The sequence below is a fragment of the Zeugodacus cucurbitae genome, chromosome 5, assembly GCF_028554725.1.
Source record: "Zeugodacus cucurbitae isolate PBARC_wt_2022May chromosome 5, idZeuCucr1.2, whole genome shotgun sequence".
Lineage (NCBI taxonomy): Eukaryota > Metazoa > Arthropoda > Insecta > Diptera > Tephritidae > Zeugodacus > Zeugodacus cucurbitae.
Window position 1 is genome coordinate 13,300,261 of NC_071670.1, and position 22,541 is coordinate 13,322,801.

Consider the following 22,541-nt stretch of genomic DNA (forward strand, 5'->3'; position numbering starts at 1 on the left):
GATATTTTCGCGTCACATTATTCGAGTCTTTTCACTTTTTCATTATACAATAATCAAAAGAGTTTACTTCACGAATTTATAAAAATTTTGCCTTAATATTTACATGTAATTTAGCTGACATCTGCAAGTGTACTTACATAATTGGAAGCGAATCTTTCGGTGCACAGCGCAGAAATCAAATTGGGTTCATCTCTGAAACCCTTTATATTTAATAATTGAGAGTGATTTACTCATATATTGACATGAAATTAAAAATACAATGAATAGAGAGGCATAGTCACTCTAACGACAGTATTCTGAATTGGAATTCTCCCAATCGCACACAAAGAACGTATAGAAAGCTGGGCGAAATCAAGGAGGGGAAACTCTGTAATGGAAATTTAGTATTGTTAGAGCAATGAAACACATACATACATGTTATTTAAAATAACACTCAGCACATTTGTTTTCAATTATTTGTGGCACTCTTGCTTTGTTGTTGCTTATAAAATATAAAAATCCATATAATTCTACGAATGATCAGAACAGAGATCACCACAGTTTTATTCTCTCGCAACATGTTGCTCAAAAATTGTACATATGTACATATACATATATACACATATACCTCCCATACTTAGTTTTGATGATAGTTATTAGCTGAAAAGTGTTCAAAAGGACGAATTAATTGAAAACAATAGATAATCAGTTTCAGAAATTATATGTATATATAAGACAACTTTCTTTGTATACAACAAAGAGTGAGTGTTTCTCGTATTTGTTTTTCAGTGTTTGTTATCTAGTGAGTTAACCAAGTAATTACCAGTGAATGCTTCACTCACCTTTACGTATAGGTATATATATACATATATTTAGACCATAGACTTGACGTTAGTGTCCGACCGATACCAAAATTTTGGCCGATGCCGATGCCGATGCCGATTCTTTCATCAACCACATTATTTAGTAAATTAGTATGATAACAAAATAAAAACAAAAACAAATAACATCACAAAATAGGTAAACAACTCAATTCATATGTAAATATGAAGTTGTTTAGTGATTTAATTAATATTCAAAACTAAATAAATTATTATTATATATTATAACAAATAAGTTATTAGCGTTTTCTCAAAGCGAATCTGCAATCAGCAATATAGCTTTTTTCCTTTAAGGGGGTATACCGGTGTGACATTTTCAAAAAATCGATTTTTTATTTTTTTGCTTATTCGAAAGATTATAATTTCAAAAATATCCTGTGAAAGGTAAGGTCGTATCTTGAATAGTTTTTGAATGGCAACGTTCTAAAGAGCAATCGCTCTCATGTATTAGCCGCTATAGTCGAAACTTTAAACGCGTTTTTCTCGAAAATACTTTTCACAAAAAAATCATGTCAGCAACTTTTTTTTTGGCACCCCCCAAGACAACCCATAACTCCTTTATTTTTCAAAATTTTTGTAAAATAAAAATGTTAAAATATAGTTGAAAGTACACCTTATTATGTCCAACTTCAAAACATTCGACCGAGTACTTTCTTTAAAAAAAATTCACTAAAATCGCCAATTTTTCATGGGTTACACTGGGTTACCCCTTTCGAAAATAGTAGGTCTAGTATAAAGAATCCGTTATTTTCAAAGAGATGACTTTTGCCATTTATATCTCACAAAGGCGGCAAATAATGATAGTGACTCAATAGAAACTTCGAAAGCTTGTTTGGGAGGTTCTTTTCCATGCACCTTATTATAGTCCAGGCCAGCACCATGTGATTATTACGTGACCCTGTCTATGGCAAACTTTTAAAAATAAATTAACCTAGTTACGAATGCTTCTATAATAGTGACTTTATGACATTATCTTCAAAATCTCAACAACTTTAAACAAAACTGTACATATTTGACATACATCGGATGTTTCTAGCAGTGTTGTTGAATTTCTTTATACTAGACTTAAATTATCACCATGATGAATTGTTAGTTTAGTCAAATGTGATTCACTGTATTTTATATGGTAAACAGAAGAATTAAAATTTTATGCTCTAAAGAAATCAAAAAAGAAAATAATGTATTTTAGTATATTCCGAAAGAAGTAGAAAGAATCGGCTAAGAATCGGCCAAATATGATCTTGATCAAGCAAATCATTTTATATCGATCTTGGACATTTGTGTCAACATTAACCCAACAAAATATTTGTAGAGATCTGTTTGCATCCCAAACTTATTCTCAACTGAAAATGTCACTTTTTGAGCCGAATTCTCGACATTTGCACGGAATACGCTTGCTGCCAGAAAGATGGTCAAAAGTAGTAGCTAGCGACGACCAATATTTTGCATAACATTTTTGTAACCGTTTTTATACAAAAAAAGCCTAAAATTTGCAAAAAAAACAGGGGAAGCAAAGTTGTAGACCTAATATCATTTGTATTTATATAAGAGACCCACGCAAGAGGGGTGATTGTGTTAACAGCTCCAGTAAACTGGAGAAAATATACCATTTATCGAAAATACAACAACAATAAACGATAATCAATATAAGCGAAGTTGCGTATACGCCATCGTGATTTGTTTTCTAAACGAAGCAAAAAACAACAATAATAACAACGCACAACTTTTACATATTCGTAAATATGTTGAATAAGCGGTTTAACTTTATTTGTATATTTGATTATTGAAAATTACTACATTCGAAATTCAATTGCCACTCTTCGGCCATACAATGCTTTCTATAAAATCCAAGTGATCAAACACTTTTGTTATCACAAAAGATTCAACATTGACAGAATCCGTTGCTATACGTCCGAACAATTTGCGTTTGGGAAAATTTTCTTGAACTACGAATATTGATCTACCAGACAAAATGCGATGATATTTCAAAGGCTTCAGGTGAGTACCGGTCTTATTAAAACATTCAGTGTCTGCTACAATCTGAATTCCCCCATTTAATCCCATAAAATCTATTAAAATATGTACAATAAAATAAAAGTAGATGCAAATCAAATACAAAACTCACAACGCTCTGAATTCACTTGAGATGTATATAAGCACACTGGATACCATTTGGAAGTGTAAGCCACATCACTCTCCAGTTCAATCAAGGCAATATTGTTAAGGAAAGGTGTTTCTGAAGAGAAATCGGGATGTATGTGAACTGCCTGAAAAGTCGAAATAAGTTTAAAGATAATTTGTTAAAGTTTCTAACTTCATAACTACCTTTATTTTCTTCGATTCTAAATCGAAGTCGAATGATACTCCCTCAACATTGTGAGTTGATACGCAACTTGCTCCCATTATTATAAAACGTTTGTCAATCAAAGCGCCTCTGCAAAATTTAGATTGGTTATCAGAATGAAGGCCGAGGACGGAGTAGGGTAAGTCATCAAATGTGCTCTCTCCAATCGATCGCAAATCATTAGTTATTTTTTCACAAGCTTAAAAAAAGTAAAATTCCATTAACAATTAGCAACAAAAGTATGTTTTAGACACCGTTCATAAGATCTTTGTTTACAATATAAAGCATGCAATTCAAAACAATGCGAAACTTACCAAGTTCTGCTGAGCGTTTCTGAGGTGTGGCAACAGCTGTACTGTAAGTAAAGAGAAATGAAACAAATGTTAACGAAAGAAATGGCGATACGAGTGCGTGAGTAGTAGTTTCTTGCAAAGAACTCTTAATTTAAAGAGGTCAACACTAAGCGAAGTTCGATTAACCATTTTTGGACGTACGGACATTATGATCCCGCTATTCTCAACTACCTGTGAATAAAGAATATATTCTAATTATATACTCAAACATTCTAATAAAATCTGTGGCACTGGAATATCGAAAAAGTTTCGAAATTCTAAAGTGTCATCGTGTTATTTTCATAATTCAATTGCAAGTGTTATTACCTGCTTAAGCTTCGAAAACTACTGACTCACTGACTTAACAGTTAATCGATCCGAGTTAAAAGAATTAGTCGACTTTATGATTAAATTAAAATGCTTATTATATTACCTTTTGGCAAGCTGGTCATCTATTAGACTTTGCTTTCCTTCGATTGCTTTGGATAAACTTAAAAAACTGTCTGTATCCTTTACCGCGTCCACATTAATTGTTAAAGACCCATCATCAGGGTCAGCCCCCTTCGTGCTCGTTGCGTGGAGTAGCGCGAAGAAAAGTCCAAATAATATCGGTTTATTTTTCATTTTTCAGAATAACTTCAAATAGCTGTGAATAGAAAAAATAGAAAGAAGTGTTCTTAATATATTTAATATTGTTATAACCGGAGTACACTCCAATATCTGACTCCCATAAAAATGTCGCCTACATTATATTTGAGCAGTAAGTCCATTATGGACGCACTTTAGCGAATATCACGAAAATCTTGCCGTTTAGCATAATTTTATTTTAATATTCTCGCAACTTGTTGTTTCTTTACCTAAAACCTACCTGTTCATAACTCCCTCACGCAAAACCACAGAATCACAATATCTTAGGTGTACACTTATAACTTGACCAGTTTGAACGAAAAGTGTTATGAAACATTTCGTTGGTATATTGATGTTACCACGCCAACTTTAAAAATAACGCTATTTGAAATATCATCCGATTCCTCGCTTTACAATAAAAAAAGATATTGAAATGAAGCTTAAGGAAAATAATTTATTCAGAGTGTAGCATCACTCTTGACATAGACAAAATCGGATCACAGTTTACAAAAACCCTATATGTCGAACATGAGGACCACAGTGTATGCAACTATTTCTTTTATCGAAAATATCGGCAAATCTCTCACAAAATATCCTAAAGGAATTCAGATGGCGTGTTTCACTGGTAATAATGTGCCTCTATGTGCCCCAGCTCTGAAAGTTTTCGATGCAGTACCCGCTGGTGGAAGCCGAGGAAGAGGGAGACCTCCACTCCGGTGGAAGGACCAGGTGGAGAAGGACCTGTCTTCACTTGGTATTACCAATTGGCGCCAAACCGCCAAAAGGAGAGATGCGTGGCGCACTGTTGTGGACTCGGCTATAACCGCGTAAGCGGTTTCTACGCCAGTTAAGAAGATGCCAGGAATTGGTAAACTCAAATACATAAGTACCTTCCCTAGGTACAGGCTTAAAAGTATTGTAAATTAATTGAAATTTTGTTTGAATTTGTGCTTAATATATTTACTGCGAACGAAATTCTCCAACAAAGTTATTTTATGCATTACTGCTTTTATGTACTGAAATATACACAGATATATATAATTTTAAGGGGGTGTTCTGGTCAACCAGGACGCACCTTTTTCTGAAGCCCCCACTCCACCGGCCCGTATTTCGACAATTTTTTTATATTATTAAAATCTCAATAAAAACCATATACAAAAGTGGATAGTAAAAATGTTTTTAATTTTTTTTTATCTTCGTATAAAAAATGCCTAAAATTCATGCGTCTAGACCAGAATACCCCCTTGAACGATTTTTATTAAAAAAAACCATAAATATTAGAAAAAATTAATTATTTTTTTGTGGCACAAACCGTAATCTTTTACTATATTAAATTTGAACTATCGCGGTGGTTTACGTGCGAGACAGTCCGCATACTTGAAATGGTCAACCCTTTCAAATATTCAAGAAATAAATAATAATAAAGCAAATTAATGATCTTTAAGGTTGCCGTAGTGTTTCGACGTTTCTCTCAGGTGGATTACCTGAGAAATCGCATAGCCATTGCTTGCTTTTTATATTTATGTTAGTTGTCCTTTTACTCTGGAGGGTCCTTTGGGTGGTGAATCGCAGAGTTGAACTTTAATTATAAAGAACCGGAGGGTCCCCCCCGAAGATGGTGAATCGCGGTTCTTGTTTTTAGTAAGTAATTGGCTGTACAAGCCTATATTTATTTATATTTTGAATTTATAATTCTCTGGAGGGTCCCATGGGTGGTGAATCGCAGAGAATTTTATTATTTATAAGCCCCCCCCGAAGGTGGTGAATCGCAGCTTTGATTATATTTTTTTATTGGCTGTACGAGCCTGTTGAATTAATAAAATAATAATACAATAAAATATAAATTTTTATGAGATAACCGCATAGTCAAAATAAATAGCTTCACTATTTATTTTTTCACATCCTTATTCCTTATTTGACCAACAGTAATTATTATAATTAAATTATAATATATTAAATTCTGCACTCACCTTCTTCCTTAGTCCTTCTCCAAAGAGACGCAGCACAGAAATGATACTGAATTAATTTCTGCTTCGCTTTATATTCAGTCACTGATCACGAAATGCTTATATATTAAGAGAAGAGCAAGAGCATCACAGCCATTCTAGCGATAGTATTTGGAAAGCTAATATTACCGTTCTCACGCAAAGCATGAGAAAATTTAACTCTCCCAAACAACAAAGAAAATGCTAGGCAACTGAGAGAAATTGTAGAAGAAATACTGAAATAGAAATATGGTTGCGTCAGGGCAGTCATGCACGCACACATACATATGTTCATTCAAATATATTCCCAGCAAAAAAGAGAACATAAAAATCCATGAAAGATAAGAATGTAGATCACCACAATTTCTTTGCGGCCTCTCTGTCACGGGATCTGAGCAGAGTGAGTTGCGCGAAGTATGTTCTCTCATCTCATTATATGTGTTGAATATTTGCCAATGAAATTGTTGCTTAAAATAAAATTTAAGCAATATGTGTTTCAAGAGCGTAAGCGATCACACGTACTTTCTCTTTCAACAGGAAACGTTAAGCGAAAATGCGCCGTTACCATGGGACAAAGTGACAACAAATTCTTCAGAGAGCATCAGTGCCATGGTTCATAGCATCGCTGTTGTCAATATGTTTGGCATGTGGCGGTTGAATGCTTCTGCCTTACCTTTATATTCAATTCAACTGAAATTGCCAATCCATTCTAATTAATTCATTATATACAGTTGCGTTCAAATAAATAGCACTGCGTGCTGGAATATGCTTTAAGGCAAAATCGTGTGTTTAACTGCATATAACTGTTAACTACGAATATTAACAGTGTACCACACAAAGAACACACTGCTAAATGTCTCCCATCGTAAGAGTGTCTGAGGAAAATTACACAAGAATTTATGGTAATACTAATATAGCAATGGAGTCGGCCAAAAGTTATGCAACAAGGATCAGTCATTACGTTGGTGCGCTTATGTATATTCCATGATAATATTTCAATTAAATATATATTATCAGCACGTTTTGTATTATCTCTCACTCAGACAATAAATTCAGAAACAAGCCAGTCCCGACTATAGTTATGACGGAGAATAATACTGTAAAATTCAGAAGAATTTATGTTGTTTTAAATTATCAACTTGTGTGTATAATTGCTGTGAATGAAAAATAATTTATACTGAAAGTTTATTGAACCCACAGTGCAGTTGATAGTAAAGTCGATCTCTTATAAATATATTACGTTGTCCTAAATAATGTGTAAATTTGACCAAAGAAATGGTTAACGATAGGACCTTGAATTTAGATGGAAAATGTATTCAGAATACTTCAAATACTAAAGAGATTTAGCACAGTTTCGTAATATTGGTAATATATTGGTAAGTAAATAGTTATTTTAGAGGAAATACAAACGCTATAGCGAATGGAATGGCATTTTGCATTCAAGTAATTCCATCACACAATGCTATTAATATGAACACCACTGTATATAATAATAAAATATATTTTGAAATTTCGGTTGAATTGAATATATAGATAACCTATTGACATCAAACATGATTTTATGTTCTTTGTTGACATTTCCGATGCTGCGGAGATTGCGTACACATGCTCTCCGAAGAGCTTAATATCGCTTTCTCCCATGTTGAATGCTCTTTTCTCGCACTCTGTACACTCGTGAGAGAGACTATCTCTGTAGGTGCGATCACTTACGTTCTCCAAGCATATAATAAGGCTCCGCCCATACCCACTCGCAAATGTGTGTTCACTCAAATTTTGGAAGCAACAATCTAGTGGGCAAATGGACATGTATACTTCTATCCTTAGATAATGAATGAGCATATTTTAGCGCTGACACTTCTCATTGGATGGTTTGCTCTTGTACATACATACGAACATTGATATAGATATAGAAAGCATTCGTTTACTAAGAATTAGTTAGCTCACTACATAACAAACACTTGTAAGAAACAAAAAGGGAGGAGGCTCAGTACCGCCTTCTTTTGTGCGCTTCGTATGGATCCAAAGTAGTTTATATATAGCGACTGATATTAAGCTTTAATAGCTTCGTGGAGGTACTGTGGGTTCGTTTAAGTAAAAAAAATGACATTTTATTTCATACATCATTTATTTCTTCTCTCAGCATTCACATTGATTTAGAAATTAAAAAATTATAATTAATAAAAATAAAAAATATTAATTTAGTTTTATTCAATTAAATAAATAAAAACACAAAAACCAAAAAATAAAAATAAATAAATAAAAATAAAATACTCAATAAAATTTCCATGAATCTATCTTTTTTCGCCAGCTAACAACTTATATTTACTGTCTAGCTAACAATTGATATCACTGTTGATTTGTAAGAATTAGTTAGAATATGCTAAGTACTTGAGAATTCATAATCCAACCTTAAAAAAACCAATTTCCAAGTACACTTGAGTTTCATGTATTTAATTTCGCTTCTCTTCCTAATTAGATGCGCTTACAAGGATGAGTTCGGCACGCAACGTGTGTACAAAAAGACTTCACCCAATTGTGTGCTCACACTGTATCTACCCTCGCGTGAGATCACACTCTCCGGCAATAATTTGGCCATATTGCGTGGTATAATCTATGTGGATCCAAAGGCGATACAAGGTTACAGGGTGTATGCTCAATTGACATTGACATTTCGGTGAGTACTATGCTATTCTATACACATGCATGTGTAACGCACAAAGAATTTCACATACAATATGCTAGTATCAGAGAGGAGTAGATAGATTAGGATTCAGAAAGTCGGAGAGTCGGAGAGCTAACGGTACTTAATTACCCTGCATTCTTTTATAGTGTAGATGTTTCATTTTTCACAAAGCCGATTTATTTGATCTTGGGAGGCTTCTTTATTTGACAAGTGCTCAAGAGATAAAACCTCATTGAATAAATCAGTACTCAGATTCTAATATATCTCTTTTTGATCATTAATTTATTGATGGACAACAACTGCAAAGGCAATTTATTGACGACAGAGCAGAGAGGCTTGAGTAGATTGTAGGTATCTTGTGTAAAAGTTTTTCAGAAGAATGTCTTTCCATTGAGAAAGCATTTCATTGTTGCTTCAGCGTTGATGACGTTTATTTCAGGTACAGAATGTGAAATTTTACAACTACCGATGCTCTGTGACCCATTTGAAGACTTTCAAGATTCTTACAATACCCAGACCTTAATTATACAGAAATCCCTCCGAATTTGATTTCTTCTTCCTAAAATTGCCTCAAGCTCGGACGTTCATTCTTATAAATTATAATAGCCGTTCTTCATTTAAGAATTCTATAAAAATTTGTTAATCTTCTTTTGTTTCTCCTCTTCATTTTATAGTTACGGTCGCGAGGATGGAGAAGTGATGGGTTTGCGTTTCTGTAATGAGGCTATAATGTCGTTACATCAAGTTTGGCCAAGGAATGAGGAGCCGGCGCGTGAGTCACTTAGTCCATTGCAGGTGAGTCGAACACAATAAAATAAATAAATAAAACCTTAATTTTATTTAAATTTGCTCTTAAAATTGAGTTCGAAAGAGGATTTGTTGTTGTCTTCAATATGAAATTAAATAGTTAGAAATAAAAGAGGAGTGCTTGAAGAGTGTTGCCACTTACTTAAAAATTATTAATTAAATGAAATTTATAAAAACTATTGCAATACAGTTAAATATAACTAAAAGAGAACGAGCGAAGGCTAAAAATGTGGTTAGAGTAAATATTTTTTATTGGCGGCCCTACTAACTATTAAAAGAGTGTTTAAATTAAATACATATGTAAGAGACTAAAAATAATGTTTGCTCTGAAAATAATAAATAATCGTAAATTAAAGAAATTAGATAAACCAAGTACTACACTACAGATATTAGACTAAAGAGATTCCGACAACTTTACTGTCTTCCCTAAATAAAAGCGGTAGCGGCAAATTAATGTCAAAAAATTCTCAAGCCCATATAATTTGTATGGCGCATACCTAAAAAACGTGACGGCGAGGCTGAGCGGTTGAAAATTTCAATTTGGCTGTGAAAAACGAAGTTTCTCTGTACAATAAAATTTCACAACAACAATTCAAGTAAAAATCTTGATATTTGACGTAAAGTTGCAGCTTTTATTTGGGGATGGCGCATCGACGTTAATGGGGGGGCGGTAAAAAAAGTTCCGCCAACGCTTTTATTTAAGGAAGGCTGTTAGGATAAGAAATAAGTTTTGTGTAGAGTTGTCACTGGTCTAAAAATATATAAAATAATCGAAATAGTTAAGAATTATTGTATCACAGTTATCAAAATAAAAGATTTTAAATACTTTTCGAATAGGGTTGCCATTTTTTGGTATTTGCCATAGAAAATTGAAATTATAAAGTGAACTCTTTGCCACAAGTAAAAAAATGTGCATTGCCAGAGATATTCAATTTCTTTTCCGCCATCATAAGTCAAATGTGTCGTTTTTGTTGAAAAAAATCAATACGAAAAATTTAACTACTTTTCCCCAATATCGATGTAATACAAAATATGTCGTTCTTTCTGAAAAGAAAACCAAATTAACTCTATGACAATATGTGTTGTAACACAAAATATGTCTCTCTTTCAGATAAAAATCCATGCATAATTCTGGCACAACTGAGAAGTGTCGTTATTGTAGTTAAAAAATAATCCAATATAACAAGTTTATTAACGGCACATTCCTATTTCACGGTTTATTTTTCTACGCATCGAAATGAAATTTTTATACAATATGGACGCTGAAATTGCGCACATTTCTGCATACTCAGCTCAAAAATCGTGTTTTTTGAGTTGTGACACTATTCAAGTAAATGAGCGATTTGTCTTTTAAATTCGGCCCAGACATAGACAACCGCGAATTTGTTTTGGTTTTCAAGTATGTATATAATCCGCCCACAAGAGCTTCCGAAAGGGTTATGAGCTTTTTGATTAATGTTTCCAAGTATCGTTACCTATGTTTGCTTTAGACTTCAATTTTAGAGTTCTAAGACGTCTTAAACTTTAGCTTACGAACGGGTCACAGTTTGTTATATTTCTTTTTCCACCTCAATACCCGTCAAATATTGGTTGATGAGCTTTCCGTCACAGTTTGAACGGTTTGATAAACTTTCCCCCTCTAATTATAAAAGTACCGTTATCTATGACTGAAATTGTCTCAACTTTGGAAGTAGATATCAAAAGTCTTAGATCTCTTAAATCTCTTAGATCTTTTTAACCTAACTTAACCATACCAAGCTCGAACTTACTCAAGCTTAGTCCATCTCACCTAAAATGAACAACTAGGCTAGTCCTAAACCAAGTTAACCAAGTATTTCCCAAATAATAGATTCCAATATCAAACCTTACTACCCTTTGAAATAATAGTTAGCACCACGGTTTATCTCTGAATTAAGGTCCAAAGCATAAAAAATGGGTAATTAACCAAATTGCACTCTGGGGAAAACAAACTTCAAATTTAGTACATGAGAACATCTTGCCGATTTACCGGCAATTATACAGGATACAAGCACACTATTACAACCAGTATGGTTGAAACGACTCCCTAGCAATATTGTGCAAAAAGTGTTGAAAACGACTACAAAGAAACACGAAATTGTCGTCGGCGCTGTGGTGGCATGCAGTGTGCGTCCGCCAAAGTAACGAAATGCCAGAGCTCAGGTGGCCGAAGACCGCAAATGTTCGAGTGGTACAGATATTTATGGTTCCTGTAACGCATTAATGCTTGGGTAGGTTGGTGGATAGAAAAGTAAAGGGAGAACGGCTACGGTGTGTAGACGCAAGCCGTTTAAAACCCCATTAATTTAATTTTACTTTTTCAACTATCATTATCTTAAACAAACACCCTCTTGTGTTCCCCAAGGCGCTGGAGTAACTTTGCAGCGCAGCAATTGATTTACACTTATCGATTACTTTCGACTTACACCCAACACGCTGCACTTAACCTATTTATAGCGCAGACATTTTACAAAATTATTTTTTTGTTTTCTTTCAGCGGGTAAAACAGATGAGAAATGAATGAATGAAGATTAAAATGGGCGTACACGTTATCTATCGCACCGATGTGTATAAGCAGTCCAACGGGCCGGAGAATTTCGCCACGCTCATCAACAATCAGGGAGCCTCACATCCATCGACCGCTGCGCTCACTTCGCCGCCAGCTGGCGTACCTAATGCCCACGATGGCAATACAACATCGGCGTTGTAAACGATGCTGGGCGGTGGTGGCAGCGCAGATAGTAATGCGAGTTTTGACGGTGCCGTCAACGTCTGGTGCTGGCGGGGAGCTGCTGTTGGTGGTGGTAAACGCATACCATCAACCACACAGAGCCACGCCAAGTCGCGTAAATCGGAACGTGGTGATTCGTTTCCCAAACTGCGCCTCTCGCCGAAGTCTCTCCGCTTTAACGGTCGTTTTGAACGTAGTAAAAGCGAAATTGAGAAGTGTCCCAGTGATCCGTCTACAATTATAGTAAATCGTTACAGGAGGTGAGTAAAAATAGAAAGATGACAGTATGCTATTATCACAAAATTAAACTAACGTACGAAGACTACAAAACTGCGACGGTTAATAAGTTAAATTTCGGTCGGATATGAAAGTTCAGAGCTAAGAGCCTATAAATGTATTTTGAAATCGAGTCCATGGCAAGGTGTTTGATCACGGTTTTTTGTTGTACGATGCTCTAGTACGAGCTTTGTTAATTCATTATGTTCAACTCAAAACGCCACGACGACTATAATCTCGTCGTGATTGAAAATATTCTGCAGAATTCATGAGGATCATTATGTAAATAAATGGACCTTAAGTCCCAGTACACAGATTGTTGATTCTCTTTAATCAAATGATCTATATTTGAATGATCTTTGAACAGCAAATGGTTTGAGATTGCTTAATACATCTTTCCCTATATCTTGCTCTGTCGAGAACTCGGGTAGCAGAGTCATCTCGTGTGCCAAATAACTGCCCTTGAACTTAACATGAGAAACACACTCGAATAGAATATAATTTGCAGTTGTAGTTGTTTTCTACAAATGGAACTTGAAATGGACTTTGAAAGAGTTCTACAAATGTTATGCAAAATATCTAAGAGCCTCCATATGTCTCCGATCAAACTTTAACTTGACCTTAAATCTTTTATCGAGGTTAAACACTTTTGAATACATTTCTTAACTCACCGAAGAACTCAGCAGAACTAAACGTATGAACGTGGTCTCTAGTTGGACTTGCCGCTTTAGAAACTTTATAGTCTCCCCGTTTGGCTAATCTGTACTCATACAGCTCTGTACCCATCTACGGATATTTTCTGACGTTAGGAAATTTTATATAGTCTGAAAAGAGTGCGATGGCCATCTATAGCCTCACATTCAAGAGCGACCGAATGTCGAACTAACCAAATGGTTGTTTCATACTGACACACCTGGAGTATTGTCCTAGTCCTCGAGCGAGGTATTCAAAGTTATTATTTTCGAGATTTTGTTGGAAATTGTTTGGCATTCACTGTATGCATTCAATCTACAATCGAAATTAAATAACGTCTGGAAGTATGACGATTTTGTGTAACTAACGCAGGTTTGCTGTAATTCTTGGAGATGAAACTAATAGGGCAGATACTTTTTCGAAGTGCGGCCAATATAAAAACGGATTCCCCACTTTAGACTTAATCTCATTAATGAAAGGTTTCCTGAGTATCCATGAGTGCAGAATCTTGTCCAAAACGAAAGAAAATAATGGATTAAGGGATCTCAGGATTCGCAGTACTCATTGTTAAAGTTAATTTTCATGTCATAATGAGTGGTAATTAACAAAAATCCTTGGTAACTGTTTCAATATTACTCGTGTTGGGGTTATTTTGACCGGCAGACCTCACTAAATAACAATTCAAATCTTTCAGTAGTGTTTTGAGATTTATAAATCTCTTCTTGATTGCTTGAAGATCTTAAATTGTGGTCAGGATATTTAACAACATTATAGAAAAGGTGATTATAAACGAAGTGGCGTTTTACTTCTGGCTCACCGTATAACACATATGGTTTGATTTTTTTTGCCTCACATTAATTCCATTTCTATTGAGGACACCCTGCAGCAAACTTTAAAATCTAGTCTCTATCGGCAAAAGTGTTACAACGGAGCTTTACAACGTTTACCATAAACAATATAATGAACAGATTAGCCTGTTAAAACTGTGTTCATAGTAGCAAGCTGTTTACATCTTAACCTCACTTATTTAAATTTGTTTGTAAATGAAAAAGCATTTTATATTATTGAAAGGAAATAGAGGTTATGTGTAGATGAAGGGGCGCTTATTGGTTTGAGTTTTTTTCTCTCAATAAATTCAACATTGCTGGGTCCCCCTGTATATTTTAAAATCTATATCTGTATATATATAACTAATCTAAATCTCTTGACTAGGGCAGCAGCACCATGTAAGTACACTTGCAAGCGCTAATAAATAAGAAAACACAAGCATCAACACATAAAGCAAATAATGAAGATAGAGCCCAGAGCGGATGAGAGGCTAACAAAAGTGCCAATCGCAGTTGAACCGAGCCAATATTTGCCGACATAAGAATGAGAGCCAATAAAAAATCAAAAGTAAACCAACCTAGTACTAAGTCAACTTTCATGTATTTATCTGTTGTCAGCAAACACCAAATATCACTGGAAAAGGAGAGCGGACCGTGGACTCTCGACAGTATGTCGTACAGACAGAGGAGGGAGTGTAAACAGTTTAGGATGCGTACAAGTTGAAAAATGAGAATAAATAATAAATAATAAACAGATAAACGACCAGTGAGGCATACTAATACTGAGCAATTAATCGAATTTCCTTTTCCATTTTCTATTTCTCTTCCGCAACAACACTTCATAATAAAATGAAATCTCACAAATCCAACCGACAACAATCGCTCGCTCACAGTACGAGTGTACTGCTATTGCCGGCGGCATCGGCGCTGTCAGCGTTGGTGGACATTAGTGGCGCACCACACATTGTCTCGCCTGGTGGCGGCGGAGGCTGTACGGTCGGCGGTGGATCACAGCGTGCCGTGGACAAGCCATTTCTTTTGCAGGACGGACGTGTCGGCTTGCGGGCTAGCCTCGATAAGGCTTGGTATACACACGGTGAGGACGGTGCGCAAAGTGCGGGTGAGTACTAAAGCTAATAGCAATGTGTAATGAATTTGAATGGAAACTTTCAGCTAATTTTTGCCGTCAGCAGTTATTGCATTTTTGTTGTTAGAGCCTTCAGTTGTGAAGTTAATCAGGAAAGCGCTTATTGGGACAGTCATTAGTTGAAACTTCATTGCTAATATATATAGTCGAAGGGAGTGCTTGGTGGCATAGCACATTGAAAAATTTTGACAGAAATGACTCACTTCATACATTGAGCAAGGTTTCAAATTTTTGTACGAAATTGTTATAAAATATTAATTTTAAATTATTGGAAATGACAATCTGCTACTATTTATCTCAACTAATACTATTTTCTACTAGTGCTTTGGTGTGATGCAGTAAGCTACTTAATTTCCCTTTAAATTCGCAAATCTCTGCACACTACACCTTAATAGATACATTTTTGAATAAAAAATGCTTGCTAAATTATGCTTTCAATATGTATGGATGTGCACACCGGCAAGTTAATGCATTTATTCAAGGCAAAAAATTGAAATTTGTGTACAAGAAGAGCGCTTCATTTCCATAAAACGACCGCCTTACTATCTACAATTGACTTCCAGACAGCAGTCAACTGGCGCAATTCATCAGCTTGTCAGCAAAGAGATATTACTAGACGGTGTCTTTGTGTGCATACATTCCTGGGGAATGCTTTATATCTGCATAATGGATCAACTAGTACATATGCATATGTGCTAGAACATAACTAACTGTCAGTTATATATGAATATTGCATAAAAAGCGCACTTCGCAATTATTCCGCAACGCTGCTCGACGTTTGACATTCCACAGTATGGCACTAACAATGCCAATAAATGTTAAGCAGTACAAAAAAGTTAAATGTGAAAAAAATTCAAAATGCCAACAATATTTGTGCTGATAAAGCGCTAGCACTTACAATTGTAGAAAAGGAGCAGCTGTTGTACGTGGCGTATGAGTGACATTGATTCGCAAAAGTGAAAATTACATTGTATGTATGTATATATGTGAGTGTGCATGTCTACGGTGGTGGAAGCTTTGTAGTAATTGCTACAATTGCAGCAATCCTATAATATGTCGTGGTGTGTCTTGTAGTCAGCATTGATTTCATATTGAATGTTGCGTATATGCCCGGTGGTGTGCGCACCGTAAGTCAACTAGTTGTCCATGTAAATTATTTATAGAGCGTGTTAGTATATGTACACAATTACTCCATTAAACTCAGACTCACCTTAGCCGTAGTTAACTACGATTTTTTACCTTCGGTTGATTTATGCTTTCTAAAGAGTTAAATGTATGGTTTTATTTTATACACACTTCAGATACTCAGGATGTGATTGTGATGTGATGATGTCATGTGATCTCTAATAAGATATTAGGGACGTTTTTTGTTCACTTTATAAATATTTGAGCCACTAGATTGATGTTCAATACTCAAAGGGACTTCTTATAAATCCTTCATAACCCTTTATTATTTATTGTTTATGAACTAAATTTTTTATTGTTCTCTCTCTAGCAATTGCAGTTTTGTTCTATATCTCTAACAAACTTTTATGCTCTAAAAGGTATTTTCTTAATTTTCATAAACTTCTTTTTCTACTTGTATGATTTAGGAACAACCAAAACATGGGTTTCTAAGGCAAACCTATTATCATATACTCAATTTGAAAGTTTGTTGAAATATTTTCGATTCTTTGATGTAGAAGTTGCATAAAGTCTTTCTTTACTGAATTATTATGACACAAAGCGAAATGTGATTCACATACTAACACACTTGTCAAATACAGTACATGAAAAACGTTGCAAAAATTATACCTAACGGGCATATGTTTGGAAATAATCTAAACGAATCGCATTGGTACATAACGGAGAGCTCATATTTTGCTGTATTTTATAATTTCAGTTATATGTTAACTTTTTACCGTTTTTTAATGGTTATGCAACTTTTCGAAGATTAAAATTGAACCCACAAGGGTAAGAATATCTCATCTTAGAAGCAAAAGAACTCCTTACGATCTTGTTGCCTGAACGATCTACTTATATTTTATGCGGACGAAATACTATGGGCACTATGCCAGTCCTTCAAGTCGCAGGGGTTCTCGAATATGCTATTATTAGCATACATACAACTCTTAATAGTTTTCGAATGGTAAGAAAAAGAGAACATTCAAAAAGGAATAATTGAGTTTGGATTAAGTTTTATAACCTTATAACATGACTTTCATACAATTCGCATTCACTATATTGTGCTCAATTCATTTTCGCTTAATTCATTTCAATTCCATTTCGTTCCGTTTCATTTTCATTTTGTTCCAGTCCATTCCATTTCCTTTCGATTCCTTTCATTTGATATGTTTATATTTCATTGTTTTACATATTAGTTTTTATCCATTTCGTTCCGTTCCGTTTCCATTTTTCCGGTCCATTCCATTACGTTTCGTTTCTTTTGATATGTTTATATTTCATTGTTTTACATACTAGTTTTTATATTTTTAACTTTTTTATTAAGATACTAATCGTATTATTTTTTTTTCTGAAATGACTGATAGTGTATATACACATACTCACACATGCATACATATATCGATACTTGATACTTTTCGTATACAAAAGTTTGGTTTTATTTCTGTTTGCACACTTTGTTAACCACTTATCGATTGCGATTTAACCACTATAATAATCGACATTTGTCAGCAGCAACAATGGTATTTAATGGCTAGACAGTATACAAAACATACACCCACATATTTAAGTGAACTAGAATCCCCATACATGCACATAATCATGTTAGCAGAAATAATTCTACACTTTCATTAAGGAAATCGCTCATAAGTGCCGCTTTTGTGAGTGTTTGCTTATCAAGAGCAAGCATTAGCTGTGTATTGCTTGTATTTGTAGAAGAACACTATCAATTAGGTATGTGTGTGTGTGCGTGTATTATATTGAAAGCCAATGGGTACAAAAATAGCAAATATATAGACATAAAATTGCATTACGAGCTTTCAAGCGACCGAATGACAAGTTGATTTGCTCGCCAAAGCGTCAAGGCATAACCTTAAAGTTTGTCATGAATGTAACAGTAGCAGAAATGCAACTAAGAAAGTGTAAATTTTACATATTCTCACACACACATACGCATGTGTATGTACACACCTGACAAGCCAGCGTTCTGCACATTGTTGGCTATTTTTCGTGTAAACACAATAAAAGCGTAGAGTTAAATTGAAAATCAATACGAACTTTCCTGTGTACAATGTATGTATACACACAGGTATGAATAGTTAATGTGCTTGCGTTTCGCATTGAAGGACTCACAGCAGCACTTGAGTAGCCACATGTATATCGTCTAGTAACAGGGCACTTTTGTGTCTACTTAGCGCTTACTTGAGTTCACTTTAGTCTATTTTAGTAAAAGTTTCAAAAACTTTTGCAGCGCGGCGAACTTTGGAATATCTCACTTCACTTAGGAACTTAGGATAGATGCCATATACATAGTTAACTGCTTACTTTCTTAAATAAACTTTCGCTGGCTTTGTAAGTTTACACAAACAGCATTAGCGGGCTTCTTATAACTAATTTTTTGCAAAAAAAAAATGCTTATAAATATTTTGCTTCGCAACTTAATGCAAAAAAGAAAATGAAGTACACCATGGCGTATGAGTAACATGCATAATATTGAATTGAATGCTATGGATGGATGTTTGTAAACAACAACAATGGCAAAAAAGCACTATAGAATATACCTGTGAAATGAGCGCATAAAAAGAATAGTGAAAAAACGATGTGGAATGGAACGGCTTATATTGAAATGACACGGAACGAGTTGGAATGGAACATGCCGAAATCGTATTATTTAAAAATAAAAGCGCAAAATGCATTTAAAAAAAATTAAATTATTTAAATTTGCATTAAAATGACTACGCACTAAAATCAACCAAATTTTCATTTCGAGTGCTTTAGTCACACATTACTTTCTTCATGTGCGGTAACTAAACATTTAGTCGTCCCACATAATATAATACTTTGTGCATATTTTGATAATTTAAGATTTTTATCCACACTTTTTAGCTTTATAAAAACTTTTTTGATGCATTGAACGCACAATTCACTTGCTACAGTGCAATTAGTTTACTTTAAACCACTTTTTCACTAATGGAATTTAATAGGAGTAGTCATATAAATATTTTTAGTTATCTTTTTAGGGTTTCATGCTGGGTTTTCATGCAAAATTGTTGCTGCAGTAATGATTTTTTATTGAAATTTTTTATTTTATTTGTTTTCATTGTCGCCAAAATACTTCAAAATATTTAAACTAAAAGCATAAATTCACTCACAAGCCATTTGTAATCTACAATTGTATTGATGTTCAGTTCTCTTTTACTATTTTAATACCGATATCGCTGTATTTAGTTAACATGGAACGCATTTGGACTAGCTCAATAAAGATAGTATATTCACTACAATCTGCTTCATTATTTAGGTTTAATTAAATAAAAGTACATGTTACTGCACGCACCTTCATATACAGCACCTGCTTGGAAGGAAAAGGGCGTAAGCATGAATGGAATCCTTTAATTTTCCCAACACTTATCAATTTCATTTGATTTATCTATATTCAAGTTTACCACTTCGCTTGATTAAAAGCCTTAACAATTTATTTACGTTAGACAACAGCAATCGAACAGACCTTATGAAATTGTCAGTGTTGCCACATTATATTGTTACTTGGCTACATTTAACTTATATGACTTTAATTTCAATTTATTGAATCGGCTTAAAATATTTACAGAAATACACACTTAACCACATATACATACATATACATACATACGCACACATATTCACGCATTCCTTCGAAGATGTCAAACTGCTTGCGAAGTCCTCACCACCATACCACATCGATTTGCTTGTATTGAACAAATGTTACGTATACGCCACAGCTGGCATGACACACTCGCAGCAGAGCACTCGCTCTGACAGTGTGACTTCAGTAAAATTTAATGGTGCGTAAAACTTGAGATGTTATACTATTGTGACAGTCAATTGTTGTAGTTGGCATTGTGTTGCTGGCTATTTTTGTTGTAATTGTTGCTGAAGACAGGTGAAGTGCTCGTTAACGCAGTGGAAAAAGAATCAAAAAGTGAATTCTAAGGTATAATATATATTTAAAATTCTTTATGGCATTAATCGCTGTTATGTGCATATTTTTATATTTAAAGGAAATTTTTGAAATTGTATGATTCTTCAAAATGACTTCCAGTTAAAGGGATGTGTAGCTGAGTGCTTAATACTCTGTCCAGTCTAACTATTTTCATATAAAATCATCATTTTATACAATAAGCGATACAGAACCAAAGTAATTATTTTAAAATAAACCCTTGACTGACATACAGCATTAATCTAATGTTGAACTTACACTTGTGAAAAATGATTTTTGACTTTTTATAAAAATTTTATGAAAATTTGTGTTCTCCGTAATTGTTTGGGAAATATTTGAATGATAATTACCGAAGCTCTTCTCACATTTGCAATGTTATAGCTGGTAAAAGTTTTACAACCACTCTCGTCGCTATTAAAAATCTAGAAATTTATTAAAATTCCCAACTGCGCTAAGGAAAGAGAGCTGCAGCGACACAAAAATTATTTTCACAGCAAGTGTGACGATAAAAAAGTGAGATTTACGCGTTCGACTTAGCACTAAAATGCGAAAGTTGTTCATTAATATTTTTATGCCGCAGCCACACTTTCGCACGCACTCGCTCACTTATATTCTTTCTTTCACTTTCACAAAATTTTTTGTTACTAAAATCTCACACCCTCTCTTTAACTCACGCTCTCACTCTCGAACTGCTTTTTCGCCAAGTATGCTGATACAAAGAATTCAAATAGTCTTATAATTTTTTAAGTAACATGTGATATTTAAAGATTTAGCACAACAGGCGGCACAAAGTATGCCACAGTTTATATTATATTACCTTAAAACGGAGATAAATCATAAATATAAAGTGAATTTGTGTGACAACTTATCACTAAAAGATTGTACAATTATCGAATATTTTTTTTATAAATATATAATATATTTATTAGTTATAAATGCAGTTTTCCATAAATATTTATTTCTAATTGCTTTAAAATCATAAAATTATTTCATATGCCTCTGTAAATATACCTCATACAAAACAGCTCACAAGACGCGTGGTAGCAACAAAATAGTTTTATTTATTAATTTTGCATTTAGAAACTTTTGAAACAAGCTTATGCATGTTTTTCCCTCAACTTATTTAACAACTTATTTATTTTTGCATCCTCTTTAGCTTAAAATTGATTTTAATGACTTTGAATTATACAATTTACTTCATATATGCTTTGCAACACACATTTATTCTTCTTTATATTGTTTGAAAATGGTTCATTTATAGTGGAAGATTCTAGTACAATCCCACTGAACTGAACTCCATTGCATAAATTAAAATCTAAATCAGCCGAAATATATCTCAAAAATTAGTTAATATTATATATATTTGGCGTAGGAAGATATATTTGGCGTTTAAGCGATTATAGACGAATCCACCAGAGCGCGCCACTCATTCCTCCTTTTTGCTTTTTGGCGCCAACTGGAAACACCAAGTGAAGCCAGGTCACTTTGCACTTGGTCTTTCCACCGGAGTGGAGGTCGTCCTTTTCCGCGGCTTCCTCCAGCGGGTACTGCATCGAATACTTTCAGAGCTGGAGTGTTTTCTTCCATCCGTACAGCATGACCTAGCCAGCGTAGCCGCTGTCTTTTTATTCGCTGAACTATGTCAATGTCGTCGTATAAATCGTACAGCTCATCGTTCCATCGTCTGCGGTATTCGCCGTTGCCAATGTTTAGAGGTCCATAAATCTTGCGCAAAACCTTTCTCTCGAAAACCCCAAGTGTCGTCTCATCGAATGTTGTCATCGTCCACGCTTCAGCGCCATACACCAGGACGAGAATAATGAGAGACTTATAGAGTTTGATTTTGGTTCGTCGAGAGAGGACTTTACTTTTCAATTGCCTACTAAGTCAAAGTAGCACCTGTTGGCAAGAGTGATTCTGCGTTGGATTTCAAGGCTGACATTGTTGGTGTTGTTAATGCTGGTTCCCAGATAAACGAAATTATCTACAACTTCAAAGTTATGACTGTCAACAGTGACGTGGGAGCCAAGACGCGAGTGCGCTAACTGTTTGTTTTATGACAGGAGATATTTCG

At 34.5% G+C, this 22,541-nt stretch overlaps 2 protein-coding genes and 1 pseudogene across 2 annotated transcripts in view; 1 reads left to right on the forward strand and 2 right to left on the reverse strand.

Moving 5' to 3' along the window:
- Nucleotides 1-701, reverse strand: part of LOC128922376 (serine protease persephone-like) — a 106,880-nt gene extending 106,179 nt beyond the window's left edge. Inside the window, exon 1 of the mRNA XM_054232655.1 lies at nucleotides 138-701. The gene's annotated coding sequence lies outside the window, so the exon portion shown is untranslated. The remainder of the gene's footprint in view (nucleotides 1-137) is intronic.
- LOC128919772 (uncharacterized) overlaps nucleotides 1-22,541 on the forward strand; it is a 93,168-nt pseudogene that overhangs the window by 61,726 nt on the left and 8,901 nt on the right.
- On the reverse strand, nucleotides 2,593-6,272 carry LOC128922378 (serine protease persephone-like). The gene is made up of 6 exons (XM_054232667.1): nucleotides 6,134-6,272; nucleotides 3,970-4,182; nucleotides 3,519-3,559; nucleotides 3,186-3,403; nucleotides 2,986-3,127; nucleotides 2,593-2,929 (listed from the first exon to the last, which is right to left on the reverse strand). The coding sequence occupies exons 2-6, from the start codon at nucleotides 4,158-4,160 to the stop codon at nucleotides 2,667-2,669; spliced, it is 855 nt and encodes a 284-aa protein (XP_054088642.1). The 5' UTR covers nucleotides 4,161-4,182; nucleotides 6,134-6,272; the 3' UTR covers nucleotides 2,593-2,666.